General features: G+C 41.9%; 1 protein-coding gene across 1 annotated transcript in view; it reads right to left on the bottom strand.

The window, feature by feature from the left end:
• SLC23A2 (solute carrier family 23 member 2) overlaps positions 1 to 25,543 on the bottom strand; it is a 33,284-nt gene that overhangs the window by 6,090 nt on the left and 1,651 nt on the right. Inside the window, exons 3-13 of the mRNA XM_009936563.2 lie at positions 20,055 to 20,171; positions 18,678 to 18,835; positions 13,705 to 13,793; positions 12,084 to 12,154; positions 10,757 to 10,938; positions 7,724 to 7,844; positions 6,853 to 7,009; positions 5,142 to 5,289; positions 4,441 to 4,546; positions 1,307 to 1,436; positions 1,023 to 1,160 (exon numbers count right to left, since the gene is read on the bottom strand). Coding sequence (XP_009934865.2) covers positions 1,023 to 1,160; positions 1,307 to 1,436; positions 4,441 to 4,546; positions 5,142 to 5,289; positions 6,853 to 7,009; positions 7,724 to 7,844; positions 10,757 to 10,938; positions 12,084 to 12,154; positions 13,705 to 13,793; positions 18,678 to 18,835; positions 20,055 to 20,171 — 1,417 coding nt within the window. The remainder of the gene's footprint in view (positions 1 to 1,022; positions 1,161 to 1,306; positions 1,437 to 4,440; positions 4,547 to 5,141; positions 5,290 to 6,852; positions 7,010 to 7,723; positions 7,845 to 10,756; positions 10,939 to 12,083; positions 12,155 to 13,704; positions 13,794 to 18,677; positions 18,836 to 20,054; positions 20,172 to 25,543) is intronic.

The raw sequence follows: 25,543 nt of genomic DNA, 5'->3' as shown, positions 1-25,543 counted from the left end.
GACTCAAAGCCATGTGGGAATAGATGCAGAAGAATTTTGAACTAATGTAGTACACCAGGGGGACCCCTTCCTTCCCAAAATGTAACTCCATGAACTTTCAGTTGCTTATAAACATGTAATGAAATGCCATTTTAGTTTCTACTGCAGACACAACTGCTTAATTTACACTAAACAGAAAACTACAAAGCGGAAAAGGAGAAATGGTCGTAATGTAAAATCACGTGGACTGAAATACTTCCTTTTATATGCCCTTACTTTTTAAAAGGGCAAGACTTCATAGCACCAACTCGGGGAAGAACATTGTATTAATATATCATCACCTAGCTCTGCTTGAATGATCCACTTTCTGAACAACTGGAAGTAGGTTAGATACACTCTTCAATCTCGTTCTGAAGCAATAGCTATAAAAGGTTAATCTTTCCTTCTAAAATTGAAACAAAAGCAAAACTGAACCAAACAAGCTCAGTATTCCTGTAGAGAGTCTTCCTTTGATGACATACACTGCCATGATCACTGTTGAGATGGCAATATCAAAACAGAAAGCCTCCTTAATTCACCAAAGTTATAATCCAACAGTCTGAAACTGAGTTCATCAAAATTCAGTTTCAGAACACATATCCGCAGTACCAAAAAATTTTAAAACCCAAACCAAATTCCTAGCTTCCAAGCTCTACCTTGGGATTATTTCCCCTTATTCTTTTAACATCATTTACAGCTCATCTTCACCCTTTTAGCCCTTCTTCCAGTACAACTGGCAACCGCCTCCTTTCATTGCTTTACACGGGTACCCAGAGAAGGCAGGCCAACTTCAGCCGTATGCCACTGAAACAGTCGATTCAGGCCTCAACACCTCCAGTAAGTCTCCTCTGAACACACCTGCCTTCTTAGCTACGGCTTTTACTGTCTCCATAATACTTGGTTTTTTCTTCTATTTACCCTTTACATTACTTTGCACTTGTATATACTTTGCATACGAGTACAAGGTAAAAGTATACTTTATGTAAATGAGCAGAAACACATACCTGTGACCAGTGGATTTTGTCTGAGATAGCTGGGAAGGACCAGCCCAAAGAAAATGGAAAACCCAAGTACAAACAGGTTACGAGAAGAATTCAGATCTATGAACTGGAGGTTAGACAGACCCACAGCTGTAATCATCCCTAAAGAAAAATAAAACAAGTCTCAGCTTTTATATAGTCTTTTTCTTTGGAAAAAAAACGATAGCAACCTACATCTAAACACAGCACTAGAGTAAAAGGAGGTAGCCGCACAGAACACAGAGAGGAGCAAAAAAACCATACGTTACCAAAGAGAGTGCAGAAGAGGGCACCAAGCACGGGGTCAGGCAGCGATGCAAAGAGAGCACTGAACTTGCCGACCATCCCAAGCAAGAGCATGAAGGCTGCCCCGTACTGAATAACCCTGCGACTTCCAACCTGCAGAACAAAATGAAAAGCACACTGGAAAAAGTCCACACCTAGTCCAACCTCGTGCCTTGCATTTTATTTTATTCTTCTCTTTCGCATTTAAAACGTCTTCTTCTAGCTTCCATGCTTATTTTTTGTGGGGTTAACACCCAGGCTGTACAGCCTTTACAAATGTCTTGGAGGGCTCAGCTGTAACATGGCTGCATGCCAGTTCTAACATAACTTCATTTGATTTTGTTTTCATTAAGTCATCTTTCAAACCATCTGTAACTGCTATAGCCACAATAACTATGAAATGCAGCACACCCCCACCTACAATACAGAAAATAGACAGACCCATAACCAGAAGAGACGGCAAATGGGATCAACTGTCATGCAAACAGAAAAAAATAAACATCCATGCATTGCTGCCCTTTTCCACAAGAATATAGGTGGTACATTACCTACCATGAGTTCACCTGAAGGAGATGCAGGCTTTCTAGACCGAGATTATCAACTGATTTTACAACATCCCTCTCTCAGATCAGAACTGAGTCACTTCATATGCAAATCACGGCTGTGCTAACACTGTGAAACCAAGTGCCTGCACTTCCTTGCCCGTTTTGTTTTACGCATTCCAACTTCGGGGCAGTTTTTCCCTGGCACTATGTTGTGGTGGTAGCTGATAAACGTGAACGGTCGATATTTTAATAGCGTTATACTTGCAGAAGAAGTGCACCAGGGACAAAAAAACCCTGTTACGCTGCTCTTTGCAGGTCTCCTGTTACAGAGTATTAAGCTTCAAAGAGAAGTAGATATTCATTTGTTAACCATGTGTGACTGAGCTAAATGAGTGAAATCAGAAAAAAAGATACAGTAGGCGTGTTTAGGGCCAAGGCACTTCTTTCCCCCGCAGCCTTCACTGCCTAACTGCTAGGTGAGATGTGTTCACCTACAAACAGTAGCTAGACCAGTATGTTAGGATGTTCACTAGAATAACAACAGAAATTAGCTTGCACCTTTTTCTATTTTTTATATTCATTTCCTTACGACCACCAATATCTCACTCTAAAATTATCTTGCTGCATGAAACAGGCAGGTTCTTTAAAAACTCTACATAACAGCGACATTTATTTATGGAAATGCTCAATCACTACAAGGCAAACAAATTAAGCTCCTTCTGAAGTCTACTGAAAGCATCCTGGTCAGCATTTAGCTCAAATGACATATTTATTCCCAGGCACTCATATACACATTTTCTGTGATTATTTACACATACAAATGGGATACATATACATGTAATGTGACTACTTACATGATATGGTGCCTTGTACCTTCATCACTATTATGGCATAAGCTGCCTATACTTTTGCTTCAACTAATCAGAATTAATTCATGATCCGCTCATCAAATGAAACTTGCTCACAGACTAGCTCAAAGACTTTCCACTATTTACATCCAGTTGAAGCCTCAAATTTAACTTCTGAGTGTTATCATATATTGATTTCAAAGGAGGTAAATGCCTTTTCAAATGTTGCACTGGTATAACAGGATCACCAGGACTCTGCGGTCTTTGCTCATAAGCACTAAACATTTCCTCTTCCAAATAAAAAGCAGTGTATCTACATGCCAGAAATCTATTTTGATATAAATGAGTGGGTATGCAGACAAGAAAACAAGTCAAGACACTGGAGCACAGCCATCCAGCTGTGCCATTGTGGGTAAGGCATATTCACTCTTCCATCAGTGCTCTGAACAGACCTAACTGTAGTTAACACTGTTCTCTGTAACAGCTGCCAGTTTAACATCCATTTTTCCCTGTTTCGAAGCAAAATGTACACTCATTTCTGTGGACTATTAATAAAAAAGTGCTGTTAATTCATATCAACCCCTATGATGTAACAACAGAAAAGGAGCAGAACAGAATAAGCCTTTGTTTAAGGATTTTTCTAACCCAAATTTCTTCTGGGAAATTTCCATCAGCAACTGAATGGAAGACTTCTACAGACAGCAGATGGTGCTATTAGTATTTCTGTTCCACCCTAAAACCGAACAGAATCATCCTTTGTGCAGAAAAAAAATGGCTGAAGATAAATCCATCACCTATATTAGATTAAGTCGGAGGGATGAGTTATTGTAAGTGGAGAGCACACATTTTCTATCTTGTACGCACGAAGTAGATTTATAGCTTCCAAACGAAACATGCAACGAGATGTACGTATTTACAACATAAATTACTCTTACCAATTCTGCTGATACTTCTTAACAAGGTTAAACTAACAAAATCAAGCAAATCTATCTGCAGTCCAAGGTCTCCCAGTTCTGCAAGGCTTCCAAGCACACATCCAGTTCCGCATGTGAACAAAGGAATTCCTCAAGTGCTTGTCTATTTTGCTGAGGAACACCCCAAAAAATATGTAATCCTCTAAGCATGCCCAGTGCCTTAAAAATCTATCATGATGGCAACAAATATTTAGGACACATTTAACTTTGACGTTACCTTGACTGCAGCTCCTGTTCTAGCTGTGTCAGTGCAATGTCCTAGTACACATGTAGATAAGACCCAAGGACCTCAAGTTGCATCTCCTTGTGTGTTCAAGCAAGACACTAAAAATAGTCAGCTCTCTAGCGATGCTTTCAGAGCCAAGACTTCCAACAGAGTACCAATTTCTATACAGTTTACAGTGTTTATGTCTCAACTCAAAACACCCTAGAGCCCTGCAATGCCTTTTTGGTTTTCAAAGGGATCGCTTATTTAGCATCATCTGCTTCCTGTAGGTTTTTTAACTGCCCTTTACTCTGAATAAAAATAAGACTTTCGGGGTCCTTATTTAGAATGTGTTTCCATTAGACAATGGCTGGTACAGACAAGTCGTGTAAATTCAGAATGCTCTGTAAAGTCTGCCTGCACGAAGTACTAAATAGCATGGCTTCTTGGAAGAGGATCATGCTGTGAAACATGAAAATGGTGTAAGGCATCCACCAGAGGAGATAAAATACTCGAGTCACTGAGTAATCAGGGTAAAGCACATACCTTCGTGATGCCCAAGACACCGATGTTAGGGCTAGAAGAAGTGGATCCATTCCCTGTCCCAAATACTCCATCCAGAACACAGGAGAGACCCTCAATAAAAATCCCTCTGTAAATCACAAACAGAAAAAGAGTCAAACTTGCATTAGCATCGACTCACTTCAGGCAGTGTTTTATGACTGCACGCTAGGCAGGGGCCTGTCAAAGCCCCTGTCCCACATGAATTATCATAATTCCTGCTTCAAGCTCCAACACACCTGGAAAACCAACTGGAGTTCTGTTTTCTACGTCTTCAATACTCACATTCTTAAACTGAGGAAATTACAAAATAATTCAAAGTCAAACTTCGAGCTGCTCTTTATTTCTAAAATTGCATTTCCGGTGAATCTGACAAGCTACGCCAATTCCAGAACCAATTTAGAGTTCTGTCCCTATGGAAACTGTACTATTAATTTCCACAGATTCCAGCAGAAATAGGACTAGGTTTCCAATGCTACACTTGCAACAAAATAATCCAATATGACAGTTGCATCTTGTATTTCATATCCTTGGCCCTTGTGTTTGACCAAATTGTAACATTTAATCTCAGAACGCATTCCTGTCTTATCCTAAGAAAAAAACCTACGAAAGAACTAAAGAATGAAAAGAAAGAAAGAAAAAATAGTAGCTTAAGACACTGAAAAATATTTCATTTTTTGACATACCTGTTTATTGCATGAATAGGGGGAGGAGGAGCGCAAGACAGCCTGGCGCAGGCATAGTAATCTCCTATGGATTCAATAATGCTCGCAACAACCGCGCTAAGCATTCCTATTACTCCAGCGGCTGAAATTGTTGGCAGTCCCCACTGAACTGTGAAGAAAAGAAAACTGAAATCTCTCGTGCCACAGAAAACAATTTAGATATCAAAACACACAGCAATTTATTCATCGCTAATGGAATCAACAAACTCCCTTCACAGTAACACAGTCTGGCAAGTTCAAGTAGATGAAAGGAGCAAAGGAAAAACCGCCCAACCAACTGCTTTGATCACGCTTGGAAAAAACCCAAAAAAACCCTAAACCCCACCAAAAAAATTCCTCCTGTTCAGAAGGAAGGAATTTGAACTACTGCTCATGAAAAAACAATTCTGATCAGTGAGGCGAATGCCACTTAATTATTATTGCTCTAAAAACTGAGTCTTTGGTTATAAGTTTAGTTTACCGAAGAGAATGGCCAACAACCAGTTATGATCACTGCACAAACACCTGCCAATTCCCAATTTTCGCAGGAGAGAAAATAAGATTAATTTAAGCCCGTAGAAAAGCTTGGCAGGTTTTCCACAGCAATTGCCTTGATGCTTTTATCTCTTTGAAATAGATGAGCCTCTCGCAACAAAAGGAACTTCAAGTCCCACAAATGTGAATGAACAAGGCTTCACAAATAAAGGTCTAATCAGGGTGAAGTTCCTCCTCTTCTTTCCCAAAAGCTTCCATTATACGTCTTGCAAGGACTGCTTTAGAAGTGCTTTCTTTTCAGAACTAATCAGAACCAAAGCCTACGGAAAACCACAACGAAGCTGCCTCATTACAATGCAGTGGTATTCCTAACAATTTCTATTCTTCTATTCTAGTAGAATATTATTACCCCATTAATTTCTGAGCAGCACAAGGGCGAACCGGTTGTGCAACTCTATCTCATGCCTTAAGAAACAGCCTTCAACGGCTTTAAACCTTGAGGTGGCCAGCAAAAGAATACAAACATCCAAGACGTCGTGTCAAGCGTTTCGTGTTCTCTTGTAAATACTTTTTTATCCTTTAATAAGCCTTGACTGGCATTCTCTGACTTGCCCACTGGCCCCATTCCCATGCAGCTTCTGCAAATGACGACGTTTTTGTGTAGCTGTTAACAGTTGTGCTAATTCAAGAACAAGTGTGTTTGAGGCAGGGAAGTGGATGAAGCTGGAAAAAACTCCACGCAATACTGATTTTCCAGACAGTGACAATCGATGACTTCAGCAGCTCTACTGGAGTCGAAATCACCCACCCTTATGATTGTGTAACATTACCAGCAGCTGACCACAGTATTGACAAGTACAGATAAATCAATCATTCCCTGAAAATCCATGCTTTATATATAGTCACACCATGTTACTGGAAGTCAAGAGTTACCTAGAGAAACCCTGCAAGTGCCTTCCACAGACTGAAGTTTCAGAGACTTAGCCTTTCTCGGGTGAGACCGAAAGGTAACAAATTGAAGAGCAAAACAAGAAAAACAACCCATCATCCACACCTACGATGTCTTTAGGTCCGTGCGTGTTGAAGTGCGTCAGAATACAGTACCGACAGAAAAACAGCAATGCTTCTGAAAGCAACAGAAATAATACTCACAAGCCTATTATTAGAAAAACAGCCCTTAAAAAGCAGGCATACTTACAAGGATAAGGAACCTTGAACCACGGAGCTACCAACAGCACTCCTCGTCGGGCGTCTGTGCGAGCGTAGAAGCCGTACTTCGAACTGTCAGGGGGAAAGACGTCTGTCACAGTGAAGATGAAGCAAAGCAACCATGACACCAAAATAGCTAAAATAATCTGTGAAAGACAGGAAAAAAGCTGTTTATTTAAAATAAACTATCACTGGCAATATTCATCAAGAGCAAACAGTTCCTGCACAGAGTATCTATTATACCCATACCTGAGTGCGATCTTAATTGACATTTTAAGTCTGAACAAGCAGTAAATCCTGTAATAGATCCATTAGGTGTTTCCCCCTGGCCCCTACCGAAGGTGCAGTTAAAAAAGCTTTAAAATTAGAGCAAGCCTCTCCTCTCCCCTAACAAATGGGAAAGTCTCCAAATGGGCACTTAAGCAAACACTGAATTAGTCTCACCTTTACCAGAGAAATAAAAAGAAGTCTTTCACATGGGGGAATGGAGTATTGCTTTCATAAAACTAGAAGATAATGATCTTGGCATCTCTTTTTGGAGGGCTCAGTTTAGCCTTTCACTGCATGCATAAACATACCTTCTTCTCTACCCCCTTCCCTCCCCTCCCCGATCTTCATCACTCCAATGACTCTTCACCAGAGATGGATACCAGAATGGGATCTGGCAAGACTACAGCATGAGACTATTTCCTGTGGCAAAAAAGCCATTCCGTTAAGTTTCCCACAAGCCCACTGAAGCTTTTATCTCACCTCTGTGATCTATTGTATTACTAAGAAAAATCAAAACCAAGAGAAAAACCCACCCCAAAACACAAATAAAGGGGTTTTTTGCCAACTGAACAACAAGTTCAGCTACTCACAGGAAACATCTTGAAGAGCTGCAGCCTGTATGCTGTCCATCCTTTCTTAGATTTGTAAATGGGTAAGGGAAATTTGACGTTCCTGGCATACTGAGAAAACAACAATACTAGGAAAATAGTCCTGAGAAAAAAGGAGGAGGAAGGTGGGACAAGAGACGTATCATTAGCATCAGTATGTTAAAAATCTCTCTCAGCACAAACCTGTTCAGGCTCTTCAGACACAAAATATATATGTACATTTTAAATTTACCACAAGACAAGGCATCATAAGAGGATATATTTTAAATAAATTATCATTCCATGAAAGTCAAAACAACATAATTTGTATTCTAAAGTGCTGCAACAATAGCCAGCAGCAAACAGGTAACTGAAACCAGGAAAATGAATCAGATTAGGGAAAGCTCTTCAGAGCTAAGCAGCCATTAGCAAAGGGCTGAGCTGCCTGCTGCTTCTCGACTCACACTCCAACTCTCTCTGTGTCCAGGTCTGCTCTGAGTATGAACCAAAAAGGTCGCTGCTAGCAAATGGGAAGAAACAGGAGAACTGGAGGCAGGGATACGATAATTTTCGTATTTCAAAATTTGCACAAAACTCCAAAGCACCTGAAAAATTTCTGTCAAGGGAAATGCTTTCTTCAATTCTCAAGAATCCCAATTTTATTTTGTATATGCATCTTTCACTGAACAGATGTAAATCAAGCAGCACAAAGCCCCAAAACCTCATATTCCATTCAATGGCAGCTCACCAGTAACCCAGTTTATCACATTTTTAGACGCCTGCAGTATTCTGCATTTCCCTCCTCATCGAAACTGCTAAGCTCCTCTATACGTTCAAAATTAAATCAACTCTACAGCTAAAACGAGTATCCACTGCAATGAAAAATAAAAAGCCAGGGCAGGTTGCTCAATTCTGAGATAGACAGAACCAGCCTTGCTATAAAAAGGCTACACAAAGAGTGAAGCTGTCTGAAGAGACAAAGCTTTTCTGAAATCTGAGATTATGTTTTTATCAGCTGACTTTAAAAAAACCAAACTGACGGATTTTAAGTCTCCCTCCCTTTTCTGTCCAAGATCACTTTCAGTCTAAAAGAAACACAACCGAGCTTTATTCTCCCTCCATCTCCAGGAACAAAGAGCTCTGCACAAGCAGGGTGTCGTTCATAGCCTTCGCCCCCGACCGCAGTCGAATGAGAGAGGCACCTTTCCCTCGTGTGCAGGGAACACTTTGGCACCTCTCCCAAAGCCCATTACGGAAAGATGGGCTCCGCTCCCTAACAGCAGCTACCCTGCCACGCTAGCTCTGAGGACAGGTGGCTTTGTATTTTGATTTATTTAGTACAGAGTTGTAAATAATGTAATAACATTATATTAGTGCAAACGATATTATATTGGCTACATGGCAGGGGGGCTTACTGCCATTCTGTAAAACATTACCAAATCGTTAAATGCCTGAAGAAACAGCTTTGTTCACCAGATTGTCAGGCAAAGACCAATTCCGGAATAATTTCCCTTTTTACAGTTCATGAGGTGATGTGTTCTAAGGATTAAATTATTTCAGCCTGGCACCTGCAGAACAAGCCAGGTCAGAGAACTGTTTGGGAAGCTGAAAGTCTTGTCAAATAGCATCTGCAGCTAACGGAGGAAAACTGCTCTTCCACAGGTGTTCTTCTCCTATGCTAGGGAGCAATACGGTATTTTTATCTCATCAGAACAGTCAAGAAAATTGCAAGTGCCCCAGCTTGTACAGATCAAGTTACTTTTGAGTGGCTCTAGATGGCTACGGAGTTATTTTCAACAATCCAGTGCACATTTTTGAGTGGCAGAAGGCAGAAATACTTATTGACTGGGTAATATTTAAATCCTGTTCCTAAACTGATTTTTTTTTTTCCATCTGGAAAATGTCAACTTTAATTACACGTTTCCATGTCCAATTCACCAAAGGTCCGCTTGATTGATTTAACATCAGTCCCAACTTGCACAGAATTTGTTTTACAGGCAAAGAAAATGTTCCTTTGGGCCAGCTGCTTAACGTAACAGAATTACAAAAACATTCATGATGCTAACATCCAAGATAAAAGAGAATTAAACAGCCCTTTTGATTATAAGCTGCACTTACAGAATACTTTACATGCTCAAAGTACTGCACAAACAGATTAGTCCGATCAGAATCTGATCTCGGCAAGTCACTGCTTCCGCTTCCAGAGCCAGCACAAAGTTGGTCGCTATGCACTGAATATAGCAACTGCTTCGGCTAACTTGCATCTCCCCAAAATGTGGTTTCCATCCTTATTTGGTTGGATATCCACAGCATTTCACAGGAAGCTTTTGTCTTCTCTTCCATCTCGTTTTTGTCAGTTATTCCCTTTCGTACCACTCAATTCTTTAATTTCCCTGGCATCTACACCTACAGAAGTACACATATCACACCCTGAAATTCACTCCAAAAGCCTTTTTGTCTACTCAACAGAAATTTAGTTACTTATGCCTCAGCGACTGGTGGCATCCATGGAAATACATAGGCTCTCCATCGTCATCCAGACTTCTCTTGGCTACAGATAACCAAACCAGTAGTAATGACAAATGGACCACTACCACCAATGGTATTTGCTCGCTTTTGCAGAACAAGAAACACACACAATAGCATCACTAAAGTAAAAATACAAATTGTTCACTAATCTCTCTGGTGTTTTGCTAAATCGTCTTCTCTACAGCACTGAATTAGACCTAGCCAATGGCTCCTGCACCAACTATTGTTTTATAAAATTTTCTGTTCTCCACACCTCACTTTCAGCCATTGTGCTTTCCGGCCTCCTCTTCTTGAGCTGCTGCTCATTTATTCCCAAATTGCCAGCTGCCCCTACCCAGACCCACTCAACATTCCTGCACGCAGCATTTCTCCATGCAGGGAGCACTGCAATGCTACCCGTGGCAGCCGAGCAGACTCTGGCTCTTCCCTGGCACTCCACAATTCCTGCACGATGACTTAGCAACGGGGACCCCCTGAGCAAAGCCAAGAACTCCCAGGAGTACTTACAACATAGCGATACCCCAGTGTTTGCCTGCTCTTTCTCCAGCAGCTTGGAAACCGGAGAGGCCGATGAGAGCAACAGTTGGCGTGATGGTCAGAGGTCCAATGTATCGCAACAGGGCGCCGGGAAGGCCAAGCAAACCGATCACCACTTCTATCAAGGAGGACATGATAATAGCACCTTGGATCTGAACACACAACAACAGGAAAAACAGTTCAGTCACATCTTACAAGCAGACCCAAAACATTTCTTTTTCTGCTCTGGATTACAAACTGCAGTTCAAAGAATTCAGTGACACAGAGGAACTCAGCAAATTTTTTTGTCATAAAACAGCTCATTATGTTTAAGTGACTTATTGCTTAAGCATAACACTTATGGTTTTCTCCACAAAACTATTACACAACAGACCAGTGGGCCAGTCTGGTAGTTGTGTGGATAGCACATCACACTGTCAGACAGGAGACCTGGGTTCCAGGCTAACCTTTAAGCTCTCAGATCGAACCGGCAAGGGTTGCTGGCGCCACGGAGGTGATGCTCCTAGCTCCTAGGGGCAGAGTGTATGCTGCATTGTTCACAAGTGCTCCTTAGAAGCTGGTATAGAGCAGCGTTGTGGTCTCAGGAGACTGTCAGCCCTCTTGGCTGCAGGGCTCTTGGCAGGATGTAGCTATGGTTTGAACATGGGGAAGAGAGAGGGGTTGTTTTTAATTAAGAAAAAGTGTGCAGCCCAAAGCAACGGGATGGGAGATAAATTCCATGACACACGCCTTAATTTGGACCACGCTATCTACCGCTCTAGTGTGATGCCTGGGCACAACCCTCATCCTGGGCTCTGCAGAGCACGACGAGGTTCAGACTGCAGTGCTGCGGGCAGAGAAGGAGTTTGATATGTTTCAGCAAGTCTCTTGGGAGAACCAACTTCTTATCAGAATAGTCTCCAACTTCAGACACCTATGGGTGAACAGGTTTGCTGACTGCCTATTTACCTTCCAGGGGCCGGCCTACTGAACAGAGTGACAGCAGGCGAGTGGTCTGGCAGCAGCTGAACTGCTACCAGCGAGCACAAATCACAGACCGTTACGAGAAGAGTATTCGTCTCGCTTGTGCGTTTTACTGCGCGTCTTTTGGAACGTGGTGACTAACTCATTGTACTCGCTGTCCAGCAATGAACAAATTGAAAAGACAAAGACTTCCGTGAAATGAGCAAAGGGATATATTCAAATGAAATCACAGCGAAAGAAGCTACCAACTTAAAGATAAGAACACAGAGATGGTTAGGTGAGAAACTTAACTGGAATCACACAAATCAACAGCTAAAGGCTACTCCTACATTACCTCTCGTATTCTGGGATACCAGATGTGCTCGGTGTGAAGCAGTTCTGTCGTTCCATTTGTAACTGTTATGTCTTACAAAAAGAAGAAAAGAAAAAACACAAGTATTTATTCCTTGGCCACTCTGCCATCATTTAATACAAAATAGACCTCTTCTAAAGCTGCATCTGACAAATGAGCCTTGATTTACACAGCTACACATACTACAAATCAAGTAATAACATGCTTACGTTCCCTAAGAGCTAACCACTAATTTTACCCATGTACCAAAGTGGAAAAAAATAATAACTTTCAGAAAGAAAGGTCAATTAGGGATTCTTTTCCCACTCCAATAAACGGATGAATGGAGAATTACTCAACTGCACGCTAGGAATCAAGTACTCCAACATTTGCTGTTCAACAATTTAGGTCACTCACTGAATGATGAATTGACCCGTGGTAACAACCCCATCTCACGCCTTTTGAAGGTTAAAAGGTTCAAGCCAAGATGCAGCAACGGCTCTTTTTGAAAAGCTGGAGTAGCGGAAAAATTGCTTTGCCACCAAAGGTTATCAGGCAGTATTTCCTTTCAACAAGGTGAGTATTAGGATACTGGCACGTTGTGGCGCACAGAAATATCCAACACAGCAAGCACTACTGAGGCACACCACAGTTTGCCGTTACGTCTTGGGCACTGAAACCCGCATGCTGTTTCCCAGTAGCTAAATCTAACTCCCTCAGTGAGAAAATGTGAATGCTCCAAGCTGTTTTCTACAGAAAAGACATCAGGAAAACTAAATAGTTGTAAGTGAATCAAGAGAGATGTATAAACACATAAATAACATAAATATGAATGATCAGAGAATCAAAAGGACCCCCAGGAAGAAGGTTAGCTAGGAGCAAGCAGCCTGCTTCTCTACACTGCTGTCATGCAGTAAGGCCCACAGCCTTATTACTGAATACCCACACCCCATTAAAAAGAAAAATGCCAGAGCTGTTCCCACTTCAGTTTTCTAATCTAAGTTAAAGCTAAAGTCCCCTACCCAACCAGTTTTACCGCACATTTTCACCCTAAATCAATACAAAACTTTTCAGGATGATGACATTAGCAAACCGAAAGTTAAAATGAACATCCCGATGTTGTCAAAGCTTGCTCTGCAAAACCTGTCAGGCACAAGTTAAACAGGTAACAAATACTGGTCCTGAGGTGATGCTGAGCATTGCTCAGAATTCTTACTACTCAACTTCAAAGGACTCGACTGGACTTACTATTTCCAAATACCGAAACGGAATACTTACAGAATGCTTCTGCCGTTCTCTACATTGTTAACAAAAGAATTGTTTTATGCTACTGCTAGATTTCTATTGTCAACATTTTTTATATTTAAAAAGAAAAAACACACACACACACACCCCCCCCAAAAAAACAAAACAAAACAAAAAAACCATCCAGAAACAAATTTCCACAAGGGCATTTTTAGGAATCTTTTTCCAAGGCACAAAGTTTTAACATCGTAAAAGGAGAGCATTTTTTATATTCCCTGCTCATTACTTGCATTCTCCGTATCAAAAGGCTTGGCAGTTGCACTATATGTGATCTGGGTCATCTGTCACTTGAATCTGAAGAAGCATAAATGACAATTACCTGTATTATTACATCTCCACTTCTCCAGGGAGAGTATTGCTCTAGCAGGTGCTAAGAATGCGAAAGCACTCGCTTGAAACAAAGGTAACCTGGTGGGAAGAGAAAGAAGAGATGCTGACATTTCTCAGCGTTACGGTACTGTGTCAGGCTAGCAATTGAAGTTAGGTGGTTACTCATCCTCAAAACCATCCTTTATTGGGGATTATTAAAAGTGTGAAATATGAGAATGTCTTTCTAAACTGAACAGCCATAGAAATACTAAGACTTCACAAACCAAAGACCTAACAGAAGACAGTACATGTATGAAGTTATTAATACAATGCCCATAACAGATAATTACCGGATACCAGCATGCAGGTACCAGACCTTGGTTTAAGGCTTTGACTCACAGCACAACAAGGATACAGATGCACTTTCCAGCCGGACTGCTGAACACCCAGCTTTTACTGTCCCACCACATTAAAGAAGCTCTTTGATAGAACCGTATGCCGTCTGCATACTCAATACCTTCCCTTTGCAAGACTTGAAGCACAGTCATTTACACATTCATCTTTAAGTGTACGTGTAAATAACTATTACGTTGATGAGAGCTGATTAGATGTTCCAGGTGGCTACCAACAATAAATACAAAAGCTGCAAGAATTTCAAGATGACATTCCTAGCATTGGTGTTTACACTTCCCAAACGGTTTACTATCTAAAGAACATCTACCAGCACCAACGACGTATTTATTGAATCAATCGTAGCTTGCGTAACATGAAAAATATTCAGATGTTACTTAACTACAGAGAAGCTTCACTTTGAACTACTCTATAAATACCGTCATCAATGGATTGTAATAAGATTCTCTTTAACAGCAGATCTCCAAGCGTAACACGTGGAGCACTCCATTGCTCATGTGCCTCTAGTCACTGCATCGTGCTTACGGCTGTTCCACAGCCACAAGCAGTGCCTCAGACGCCAGCGCAAGCACCAGTACGGGAAAAGCAACGGACTGCAGCACATTCAGATAAAGATCAGAAAAGGTACAAATAAGGAAGCAAAAAAAAATCGTGGGGGAAGAAGTCCTACACCCGCTTAACAAAAAAGATTGAACCGAAGCGCGTCACTACAGTGGTTGCAGAGTTCACAGGCAGGACAGTAGAACAGTTGAGCTACCTTTGGGAAGGAGTCTGGGCCCTGAGCAATCAAAAAAGCTGACCCACGTACCACAAATGCTGAAAACTGCATCAGAAAGTCAAACTTCACAAAACACACCAGCCATTTGAGCACACCTGACTGGCACGCAATCCCTTTCCAAGTTTCTCCAAGCAAAAAACAAAGCTTTATCTTTGGTGAAGAAACGCTTGGTAGCTACGAGTGAATGATTCATCTTATTTTTCAACGTCCATTAAGCAAACGGAGCAAGCTAGTGCCCGTGGCAAAACATGCAATACCTGTAACAAGCTGTTACTCCTCTATCCCACCTACACAGTACTCTCTTCCTCCCCAATCCCGTAATGATTTTGTAAATATACGTTGCAAAAACATTCTCCAGTGATGAAGTCAGTTGTACCGAGACTTAGGTCCAGATTGGGAGTTTTGTATCACATAAAATACCCCGCATACATATTGCATAATCAGGTCTTGGTATGTCTTGCTTAGCTATCCACTCAACCTTTATCTGAGATGGAATATTTACCAAAAGGGCCGGTAGGCTCAAAATGCTGCTTTTTGGGCTTATTTAGCCTGGAGAAGAGAAGGCTGAGAGGGCACCTTAGAAATGCCTCTAAATATCTGCAGGGTGGGGGTCAGGAGGACGGGGCCAGACTCCTTCCAGTGGTGCCCAGTGACAGGACAAGAGGCAATGGGCACAAACTGGAGCAGAGGAAGCTCCAGCTGAACCCGAGGAAGAACTTCTTCCCTCTGAGGGTGACGGAGCCCTGGCCCAGGCTGCCCAGGGAGGCTGTGGAGTCTCCTTCTCTGGAGATATTCCAGCCCCGCCTGGCCGCGGTGCTGTGCAGCTGCTCTGGGTGACCCTGCTTGGGCAGGGGGTTGGGCTGGGTGACCCACAGAGGGCCCTTCCAACCCTGACCATCCTGTGATTCTGTGTGATTCTGTGATTTTTATTCCTAAGCATAAAAAATAAAAAATAAAAAATTTTTCTTCTTTTTTTTAAAAACCCTTATTACTCACAATCAGCCAGCCACGATCAGTCTCTTTCTCAAGAGACAGCTGCAGTTTGGCACACGACTTACGAAATACCTTTCCCAGGGCTAAGCCAGAGGCAATCGCTACCAGCCAGGTAAAGTAGCACCAGCTTACAATTGGAATATTCATGTGTAAACTGTGAAGCTGCTCAATTCCGGCACTCTTGTGAAGACAGAGATTTCTTACGCAGTTAAAGTCATCTGGAAATGTCTTCATTATCTTCACATGTCACACAGCTGCAAGAATGCTTAGGCAATGTAGCAATGGGCACAGCCACAGACCTGAAACGTTTCGGTATATTAAAGCTGTATTTGATTATCTCAGTCCTACAAATTACTCTGAATCCTTGCCAAATCTTTTGGCTTATTACATAATCTGATAAATAGCTTGAATTCCTAAAATCAGTATGGGTACCACACAGACCACAACTCCTCCCCATAATTGAGCTAAATCCATCTTTAAGCACCTTCAAACCATGGAATTTGACCTTTTGAAACCATCGTGGCTTTATTTGCTCAAACACTTTGCAGCTGACAGACTTGCAAATAAATACTTTAAAATCTCATTTAGAGAACGTCGCTGCTATATCCCATTCCTACCCTTCCACAAAACCAGAATCACATGTTAAATAGTTATAAAATATTCAACCGCGGAAATGTTCTCCTTAAATGCAAGTTCATGTATTTTAAGAGCCAAACACAACGCCTCTTTGGTACATAAAACCTGTGAAAAGGGAAAAAAACCCACCACAGAGGGCAGAGGTGGGATTACACAGAAGGAACAGAGCATTTCAAACTGATGGGACCGCACCAGTTTCTGCAAGAGCTCAAAATTACTCTATAGTAAGTAATAAAGAGCCCAAGAGTAGTTAGGGAAAAAAACAAAATATGACAAATTTGAGTTCTGTGAAGAGATACAAGTCTCCTGAAGCCTAAAACCTAAGCTTTTTTCTGATAAATTTGAGGCAGAAGAAGAAAGGTGGCAGAAGCACAGGAAAACCAAGCTCGCCTTCGGGTTCATCTCCATCTGCAACTCCGCACTTCTTACAAAACTGGAAGATTTTAAACTTCAGTAAATATAGGGAGGAGACACTCGAAACTGAACAGTGAAAGACTTTATCTTCCAGTTCCCGCCTAGGTCAACAACCCCTCGATTCCCTACATAGAGCATAAATAGAAGGTGGGGGAAAAAAATACATCACTCCCATTAACAGAGGGGTCAAAACACCACGGGGCACAACTTTGCTCCTCTGCCTCCCTTCAGATGCGGTACTTGAAAAGTTATGATTACAGCTACGGCAAGCTACCCTACGCGCACAAAGAGCCAATGAGGCAGAAAACATGATTATTAACTGCAGGTAGTCTTGACTAAAAGCAAATACACTGGGGAAAGAAAATACTCTCATTCAACAATTATCATCATGCCGTTTTGTCATCGCAATGAACTTTTCATACAAAGCAGCAGAGTGATTTCATAATTTAGTAAGGCATAATAAAAAAATAAAGGGAAGGTTGTTTCCACAGGAATAAAGACAAAAAAGCTAACTATAGCTAACTAGCACAGCAACTAAAGATTACATTGGAAAACCTGAAATATGTGGAAAATTTCTAGATGAAAAGCTGATCTGCAACAGCAAGTGATTCACCGTAGGCTTGCCTTCTGCACCCTACTGAGATAACTTTTCCACCCAAAGATTCTGTTTCTTAGATCGATCTTAAAAATGCGGGGGGTGTTTGTCCATTTTCTATCAGAATGCCAGATTTCAGCTCACATTGTTCTTAAATTGAACTAAACGATCCATGAATCGTTCAAGTAACATAGGAGGGCATACTCTTCAAATAAGCACTTTTCTTCTGGTTTTACTTATCACTTTTGGTTTATTCAAAAAGATGAAGAAATAACTCTGCAGGTTTCAGCTACTCCCACTTCTCACAGGCAAGAGTCAACAAAAATTTAAGTCAACATGTCAAACATCTCTGCAGTGTTTACTGCAGAAAATATATTTTTAGAAAGATTTATCTTCACTTTAATAAAACTGACAACATCCTGTTCTTACCAACACCACTTTTTTACAAGCATTTGCTAACACTTGAACTGGTCTCTTGCATCCTCCTAAGGCGAGCAGACAGACCGAAGGAGAGGTACAGGCATCCCTGTGAGGCTACATTAACGCACGTGTTTCCTCCCAGCTCAAGGAAGGATTGTTATCTGCAACTCAGAGCAACTAACAAATAAAAACAAATTATTTGCTTGTAGTGGAAAGTAACAACGGCACTCAGTTCAGGGATTGAAAAGTTACCTCCATCATTCTTCCCTACCTTTTTCATTTGAGAAGCCCTTTATGGGAACAAGCACACAATTTACTACAGGGCTAATCACAACCACCTAAATATTGGCAAGAATACAGAATCATTCAAGAAACTAATAAAAATATGAAAATTAGTTCCTCTTTACCAAGGTGTATGAATTCTTCCTCTTGCTTAGAACACTTCTCCCTTCTCCGCCCTCATGGATTTCCCTCCTCCTTCTTCCCTCTCCTGGCCCCTGCTGTATTTTCTTACCCTTGGAAAGCCTTCTCTGATTTCAGATCCACCTTTTTTTGGGAGCAGCTTTCCAAAAGCTTTCTCTAACTGTCCTGTATTTGACCTGCTATCTGGTGTTGCATGTCCATCCTTTGAAAATAGACTACCTACCTCTTGGATCTCAGACTGCAGCCTGGAAATCCCAACAGATGTCCAGCCTTATCACCACCTCAACAACTAGGAACAAGTCCCGAGTCTCACCTGCACCCAAAAGTTGTTTGTAATAATGTAGTGATGCCCACGCAGAAGAAAATGGTCCCAATCAACTGGCTGGTAGCCCACTGGTCAAATCCAACACACATGGCATCAGCTAGCAAAAAGGGCACTGCTATAGTTCCACTGAAACATGTTAAGTAATGCTGTGAAGAGAAAAAGGACTTGTTAATACTGCAGCCAATGTTAATAAGTAAATAAATTTATGACCATCTTTTCTTTTGCACTAGGTATTTTTGCTTTTTATTTATCCACCGAAACTCTCACTTTCTGGTCCTAAGCATTTCTTCAAGTATTTTCCTTCCGCGTCAAGCTACCACTAGCCTGCTCCTAATGATCACTATTTGTGTAGGAAAAACTGGGTTATTTACATAGCTACTGTTCTTGATGAGGAGGCATCTAGGTAACTGTGCTGTGAACAGCTTTTAACTCAGAAAAGCAGATAAACAAAACTCCATTCACTTTCAACCATGTGAAAAAACATCAGCTTACAACTGAACTTAGAGCACACACAAACTAGGATGCAAATCAGCTCCCAAGTACCAGAAACCAGGTAGTCATTAATTCTTTTTCAATCCAAATATGCTAAGCAAACAAAAAAAACAAGTCACCATATTCAACAACGCAAGTAAAAATATAATGCTTAGGGAACTGCCTGTCCTTGAGGAAAGGCAGAAATAAAAAGGATGCTTTGGAATGTATTTGTTTGGAGATCTCAACATACTTTACAGATATTAACAAATTCTCAGCATTCCTGTGGGACGGATATTATTACCATTCAAGAAAGAAAGGAGATGAAGCGAGCTGTTCCGCTTCGCACAAGTGAGTGGCTGAGCTGTCAACAGGGTCCAGCTCATCACCACAGTCCTACTCATTGCAGCAAGCACGCGCTCTCACTCCACGGAGTGCAGAATTTGCCTGCCTTGCTTACTAGCAAGCCTACAGGTCCAGGAAGATGCTGTCAAGCTTGCAGGATTGCAATGACTACAGCAGCAGCTTTAATATTCAAGATTTCAGGACTTAACCATTATCTCTCTCCATCTTTAATTCCAGAGGTGCCCAATGTCACTCTCTGAAGCTTACCACTTCGCATTCGCTCACTTATTTACTAACAGCTGCTTAGAAGACTAAATATTGACATGAATCTCACAAATACGTAAGGCAGAAAACAATAATATAGATCATTATCAACACAGTAATCTTTGTGATCAACTTCAGAAGGAACTAGCTTAACACTTTCTTCAAACATGGGAGAGCGTGGGAAAAATGAAATTATCACATACACAAATGCAATGAACTACACAGAAAATGCTAAACAAGCTTTAAACATTACAGAGAAAGTATTCTAGCTGTTCTGAAACATACCTGTAACCCCAAAAATATGCAGAGATACCAAGGAGGAACGTCTTCGATAGTGTAAATCATGTCAGTTCTCTGCGCATCTAAACTGCCGCTGCTGTCCAGCGTCTCTGCCAAAGAGCTCTGTTTTGACCGGGAGGGTAAGAAAGTGGGGAAGGACACAAAAGACAACAGTGGGTTACTGTTACATCTGAACAAACTTAATTTAAACTATCAGGCAATTCCCAGATATATACCAAGGCTGGTATAATACTCCCAAGCAACGCTGATATGTTATATATATATAAAAAATATATTATATTCCTCAAGCCATTTACCTCTGACGACGAGCTGATCTCCAGCTGCGGCTACTGAACTTGTACCGAGCACATTCACTTCTACAAGCCATTCCCTGCTTATCTATACTAACGGAATTGTTTGTTTATGATATAACCGGTCTGGCAGCCAAAAGGTGCCCCAAAAATGGGATTATCATGACAGAACTGTTAATTGAAAAAAAATAGAGAAAGAAAGAATGGGAACTAAGTAGAAGAGTCAACACAATGGCTATTTTCACAGCAGAATGGCTATCCTTGCATAAGAGACCAAAATCACAGGCAAGAAAGTGCCTCACTACGGTAATTTCTTCCCTGCTTAATTCTTACTCAATTTCAGTCTTGGTTAACCTTTTCTAGCCACAAGATTTATTAGTTTTGCTTCCACTCCACATTCAAGCAGTCAAGAAAAATGCTAAACATTGTAACTAAATACATCCACCGCCAATTTCTATTAGTCAACCGGACTTCCTCCAAACCTACAGGAATTTAAGCGAGACCACATTCTGGCCTACCATCTGCCCTAATTTGCAGAGAGCTAACAGACAACTGACCACACATCTACACACATCAAAATCCTTGCAGATTTTCCATTAAAACAACATTCAGCTCAATCATTTCTTCTTTACTGCTAAGTGGAATGGTTTAGTTCAAACGCTCTGGTTTTGAAATTCCTGAGAACAAAAACACAATGCTCCAAAGCCCAAATACCAATAATGAAAGCAGGAGGAAGTATCAGATTTTATCATCCCAGCTCAACTATCCAAAAAATCCCTTATATAACTACTGTTCCGATCTAATCCACACGAGAACATAACAAACTCATGTGAAGTAGCCTTACACAAAAAACGGGAACTTTGCCAGACTCGTGACTTTGCCTCAAATGGTCTTTACTTCTTCAAAAATCACAACACATCCACGGATTATGCCTAGCTAAGCCCCATTTGGTTTATCATCTACAAGGTCAGGGAAGCCAGATTGACAAATGGCACTTCCCTCTTACCTCCTATTTCTGTCGGGAAAACAAATGTCACTGGGCTCATTCAAATTCAGGGAGCGCAAATGACCACATCGCTATGGAAAGGTCAAGGGTATTAAAATGGAAAAGGAAAATAAAGAAACACAAATTTCAGAAGACTCTTTGAAACAACCCTCGGCACCAAGCAATCTGCTCACCAGGATTAGTTTAAATAAGGTACACTTCCTAAACCAAGGAATAAGGGAAATTGTTCACTGCACAACTCATCTTGTCAATTTGCAGCACCAATGTCATTTTTCCACTGACTGAAAAATGAAAGACCCCTCTCCTGACGTGGTTCTCTAAAAAGCAACAAATAAAAAAATCAGGAACTTGGGTTTTAGAGCTTCACCTCATACTGGAGGAAGAGCACTGGGCAGCAGTAAACCTATACATGTCTTGGCTCTAACTGGAACTTGGGAAAAAACACGTACATCTTCACACCAAAGCAATCCTGCACCCGGGAAGGAACAACCCCAGGCACCAGTACAGGCTGGGGCAGACCTGCTGGAGAGCAGCTCTGCGGAGAGGGACTGGGAGTGCTGGGGGACGACAGGGTGACCATGAGCCAGCAGCGTGCCCTGGGTGACAAGAAGGCCAATGGGATCCTGGGGTGCATCAAGAGGAGTGTGGGCAGCAGGGCGAGGGAGGTTCTCCGTCCCCTCTGCTCTGCCGTGGGGAGGCCCCATCTGCAGTGCTGGGTCCAGTGCTGGGCTCCCCAGTTCAAGAAAGATGAGGAGCTACTGGAGGGAGTCCAGCGGAGGGCTATGAGGATGAGGAGGGGACTGGAGCATCTCTGCTACAAGGAGAGGCTGAGGGAGCTGGGCTTGTTCAGCCTGGAGAAGAGAAGGCTGAGAGGGGACCTTAGAAAAGCCTCTAAATATCTGCAGGGTGGGGGTCAGGAGGACGGGGCCAGACTCTTTCCAGTGGTGCCCAGCGACAGGACAAGGGGCAACGGGCACAAACTGGAGCAGAGGAAGCTCCAGCTGAACCCGAGGAAGAACTTCTTCCCTCTGAGGGTGACGGAGCCCTGGCCCAGGCTGCCCAGGGAGGCTGTGGAGTCTCCTTCTCTGGAGATATTCCAGCCCCGCCTGGACGCGGTGCTGTGCAGCCTGCTCTGGGTGACCCTGCTTGGGCAGGGGGTTGGGCTGGGTGACCCACAGAGGGCCCTTCCAACCCCGACCATCCTGTGATTCTGTGGATCCAAGGCAGAGCACAAAGTGGCTGACCCACAAAGACAGGCAGAAGGAGGAAGACTCAGCAGCCAACGTAGTTCTGGACAAACAGCATGACGTTTGTCATCACTAAAGGCTTCTTGTAAGAACTTGCTCAGGAAAACAAAGACTCATCCAGAGAAGCTCCTGTGACACTTTCTGTTGTTATAAAGCGGTTACACACATACACATATATATATAAAAGCACGTGTATGATTGCCTCACCTCTCCTCTATTTCACTGCATCACGTGCTCCAACTGAAAACTTTGTTCGCCAGTGATACTGCCTGTTTACTCAGCATTTTGACTAAGAGGTCATCATACACTTTCAGAGGGGCAGCGGTCATGAAGAAAGAGTAAGAATGGTTACAACATCTGCTCATGAGGTAGGAACAGAGAGATATCAGCAGAAATTGAACTGATTGCTTCATGAATCATGCCAGCTTGCGGAACCCACCCAAATAGCAGCACAGATTTAGGAGAACAAACTGTGCACAGTTCCCCACCTGACTGCAGTGTGAAAAGATAAAACACCTACCACTGTACACCGAGCAACCTGCATTCCTCCTTCCAAGGAAGCATAGAAATGGGATTTTTAAAGTTCGCCATGTTCCCATGCAGGATACCAGGTTCTCTATAAATCTGGTAAGTGATTTGTGCAGACGGGTGGCTCTGTTTCGGTCCCTGCCTTTTGAAAACCCATCTTGTGGCCTTTTTCTAGCTCTTCTAACTTTGCCACACCAACATCCAGTAGCTATCTAACTGTACCGCTTAGTGCCAAACACTAATTTTTCTTGATAGGACTGATGAGGTTGCATCAAATACATTCCTTAACTTTTCCACCTGCCCATCTATTATATTACATTATATATATTCCTCATCTTCTCTGGGCAGCAAAAATTGGGAATGATGACCTGTTTCCACCAGGAAAACCTTGGCACATGCAGCAAGTTCCTTAGTCCTTTCAGCGCTTTTCATTTGTGATTAAATTTTCGCCTACATTTGTCTGCAACGAACAACAAGATCAGCAGGCACCAGGCCTAGGAACAAGTCAGCTTGTCCACAGCATGTACAAAGCTGTCTTTGGGCACAGACCAACAACTGCTAACCAAGCTAAGCTCTCCTTTAGAAAGTAAAGTTTATAGGTCTCCTAACTAAAGAATTACAAACTTTCAGGCATAATTGTCATAGCAGTGTCGTTCTGACACAGCAAAGTGGTTAGATATAAAAAACCCAGGATACTCCTCACCGCTTCCAAAAGTCAGACGACTTCTGCTTTGGAAGAGGAAGCTTTCACTTTCATCAAACCTTTAGCAAACAATGGCTAAAGTGAACCGAAGTAAAACAGACCAAGACTGAACACTGAGGAATTTGAGAAGTAGGGTGAGGTCTGGCTACCCTGCTGATAAGTCACAGGGTAGTCACTGGCCCTTTTGCATCTCAAGCGTGTGCCTGCTGGTTTCATGTACTGACTACGTGCTGGTGCTTGCCAACGATGCCATCGCACACTGCAGGGAACTGCTGGGAATGAGCTGCACCTTTTTGGATGAGATATCAATCAGAGACTAATTTTTTTTTTCTCTTTTTATTTTTAATTGGCCAAAGACGGGACAATACACAAATGGAAAAAAGCACAGAGTATAAACATGGGGGAAAAAATTAAACAGAGACAAAGGTGGAGCAAAAATATTGGGGAGGGGGGGACCCAAACAAAAAACCCACTCCAAAATCCAAAGAAGCAAATACCAACAACAGTGCAAGACGAAGGCTCTGGTATCCATTACTAATGGGAAGGACCAAAAGAAAACTGATTAACTGTAAGGAACAGGGCCTTTAGAGAAATACTTTACATAAAGAGCTGACAACATGCTCAAATTAATAGTATTGAAGAATAAGCAACATAGCATTTTTATTTTATAAGGATGCAGCAACAGTTATTTGTCATCGGGACTAACAGTTTATTGTTTCAGCCAACAAATACTGCAAGACAATGCAAGCACTGGGCATCCTCCAGCAATTAAGTGCATTTCAGTCCTCTTTGTTAAAGGGTTTTTATTCAAGGTCTTTCATTTGCTTTTTTGGTGAATGATCTCTAAAAGATCAAAGCCAAGAACAAACATGCTTCACGCACACACTTGTTTTAAGTGAAAAGCAGGAGGTTTGCTCAAATTACCAGAAATACTAGCCTCAAGTACTAACTGTTAATTGCTTCAGCCCCTCGTTTCATTGTTCGTTCATTGTAAGCCACAGCAAAGCTTTAACTCAAGTGGATTTGGTCGATTAAAAGCTCATGGTCTCTTTAAGGTGAATTATCATCCATCATTTACAGTTCTGATCAGATGGATCAAGTGGAAGGGAGAGAAGTGTTTGGTAAAAACAGGCCATGAAGACATGCTTTAACATCTCGAGATCGCTAATCTTAGTTGCACAATTTCATCCCAACATCTTTTGCTCAAGGCTTTTATCAGATTGTCTCTCTCCACACCAGCCTCAGCATGCTCCAAAAATCAGCCATCACAGACATACGCATGTCAACAATTGCCAAAATTTGTCCATTAAAATATCAGCGTGATCAAGTAGTATAGATGTACGTGAGACAGAGGCAGACTATCCGTAAGAGACAGAGCATACGAAGGCACATCGTGGCATTCACAACATTCTCCTAAACCACAACACTGCAAGACTTGTGTCAGAATCGCCCGTTTAGAGCATGCGTTAAATCTGAAATTCAGAAGTGAACAGAAAACCTTAACTACACCCTTTGATATTACCCTTGCCCCAACAGAAGCCTCAAAGAAATGAGGATCATGATGCTCTTGCTTGTAACCAAGAGAGTTTTGTTCCTGTTTCAATTAGGACATTTGGAAAAATCGGTCACGTTGAGGCTTTTCGGAGATAAGGCTTAACCACAAAGCCAATGAGATACGAACATTTCATAAAAAGGTGTTG

This window comes from Opisthocomus hoazin, chromosome 28 (assembly GCF_030867145.1).
Source record: "Opisthocomus hoazin isolate bOpiHoa1 chromosome 28, bOpiHoa1.hap1, whole genome shotgun sequence".
Classification (NCBI taxonomy): domain Eukaryota; kingdom Metazoa; phylum Chordata; class Aves; order Opisthocomiformes; family Opisthocomidae; genus Opisthocomus; species Opisthocomus hoazin.
This window is presented reverse-complemented; position numbering and strand designations above follow the sequence as displayed.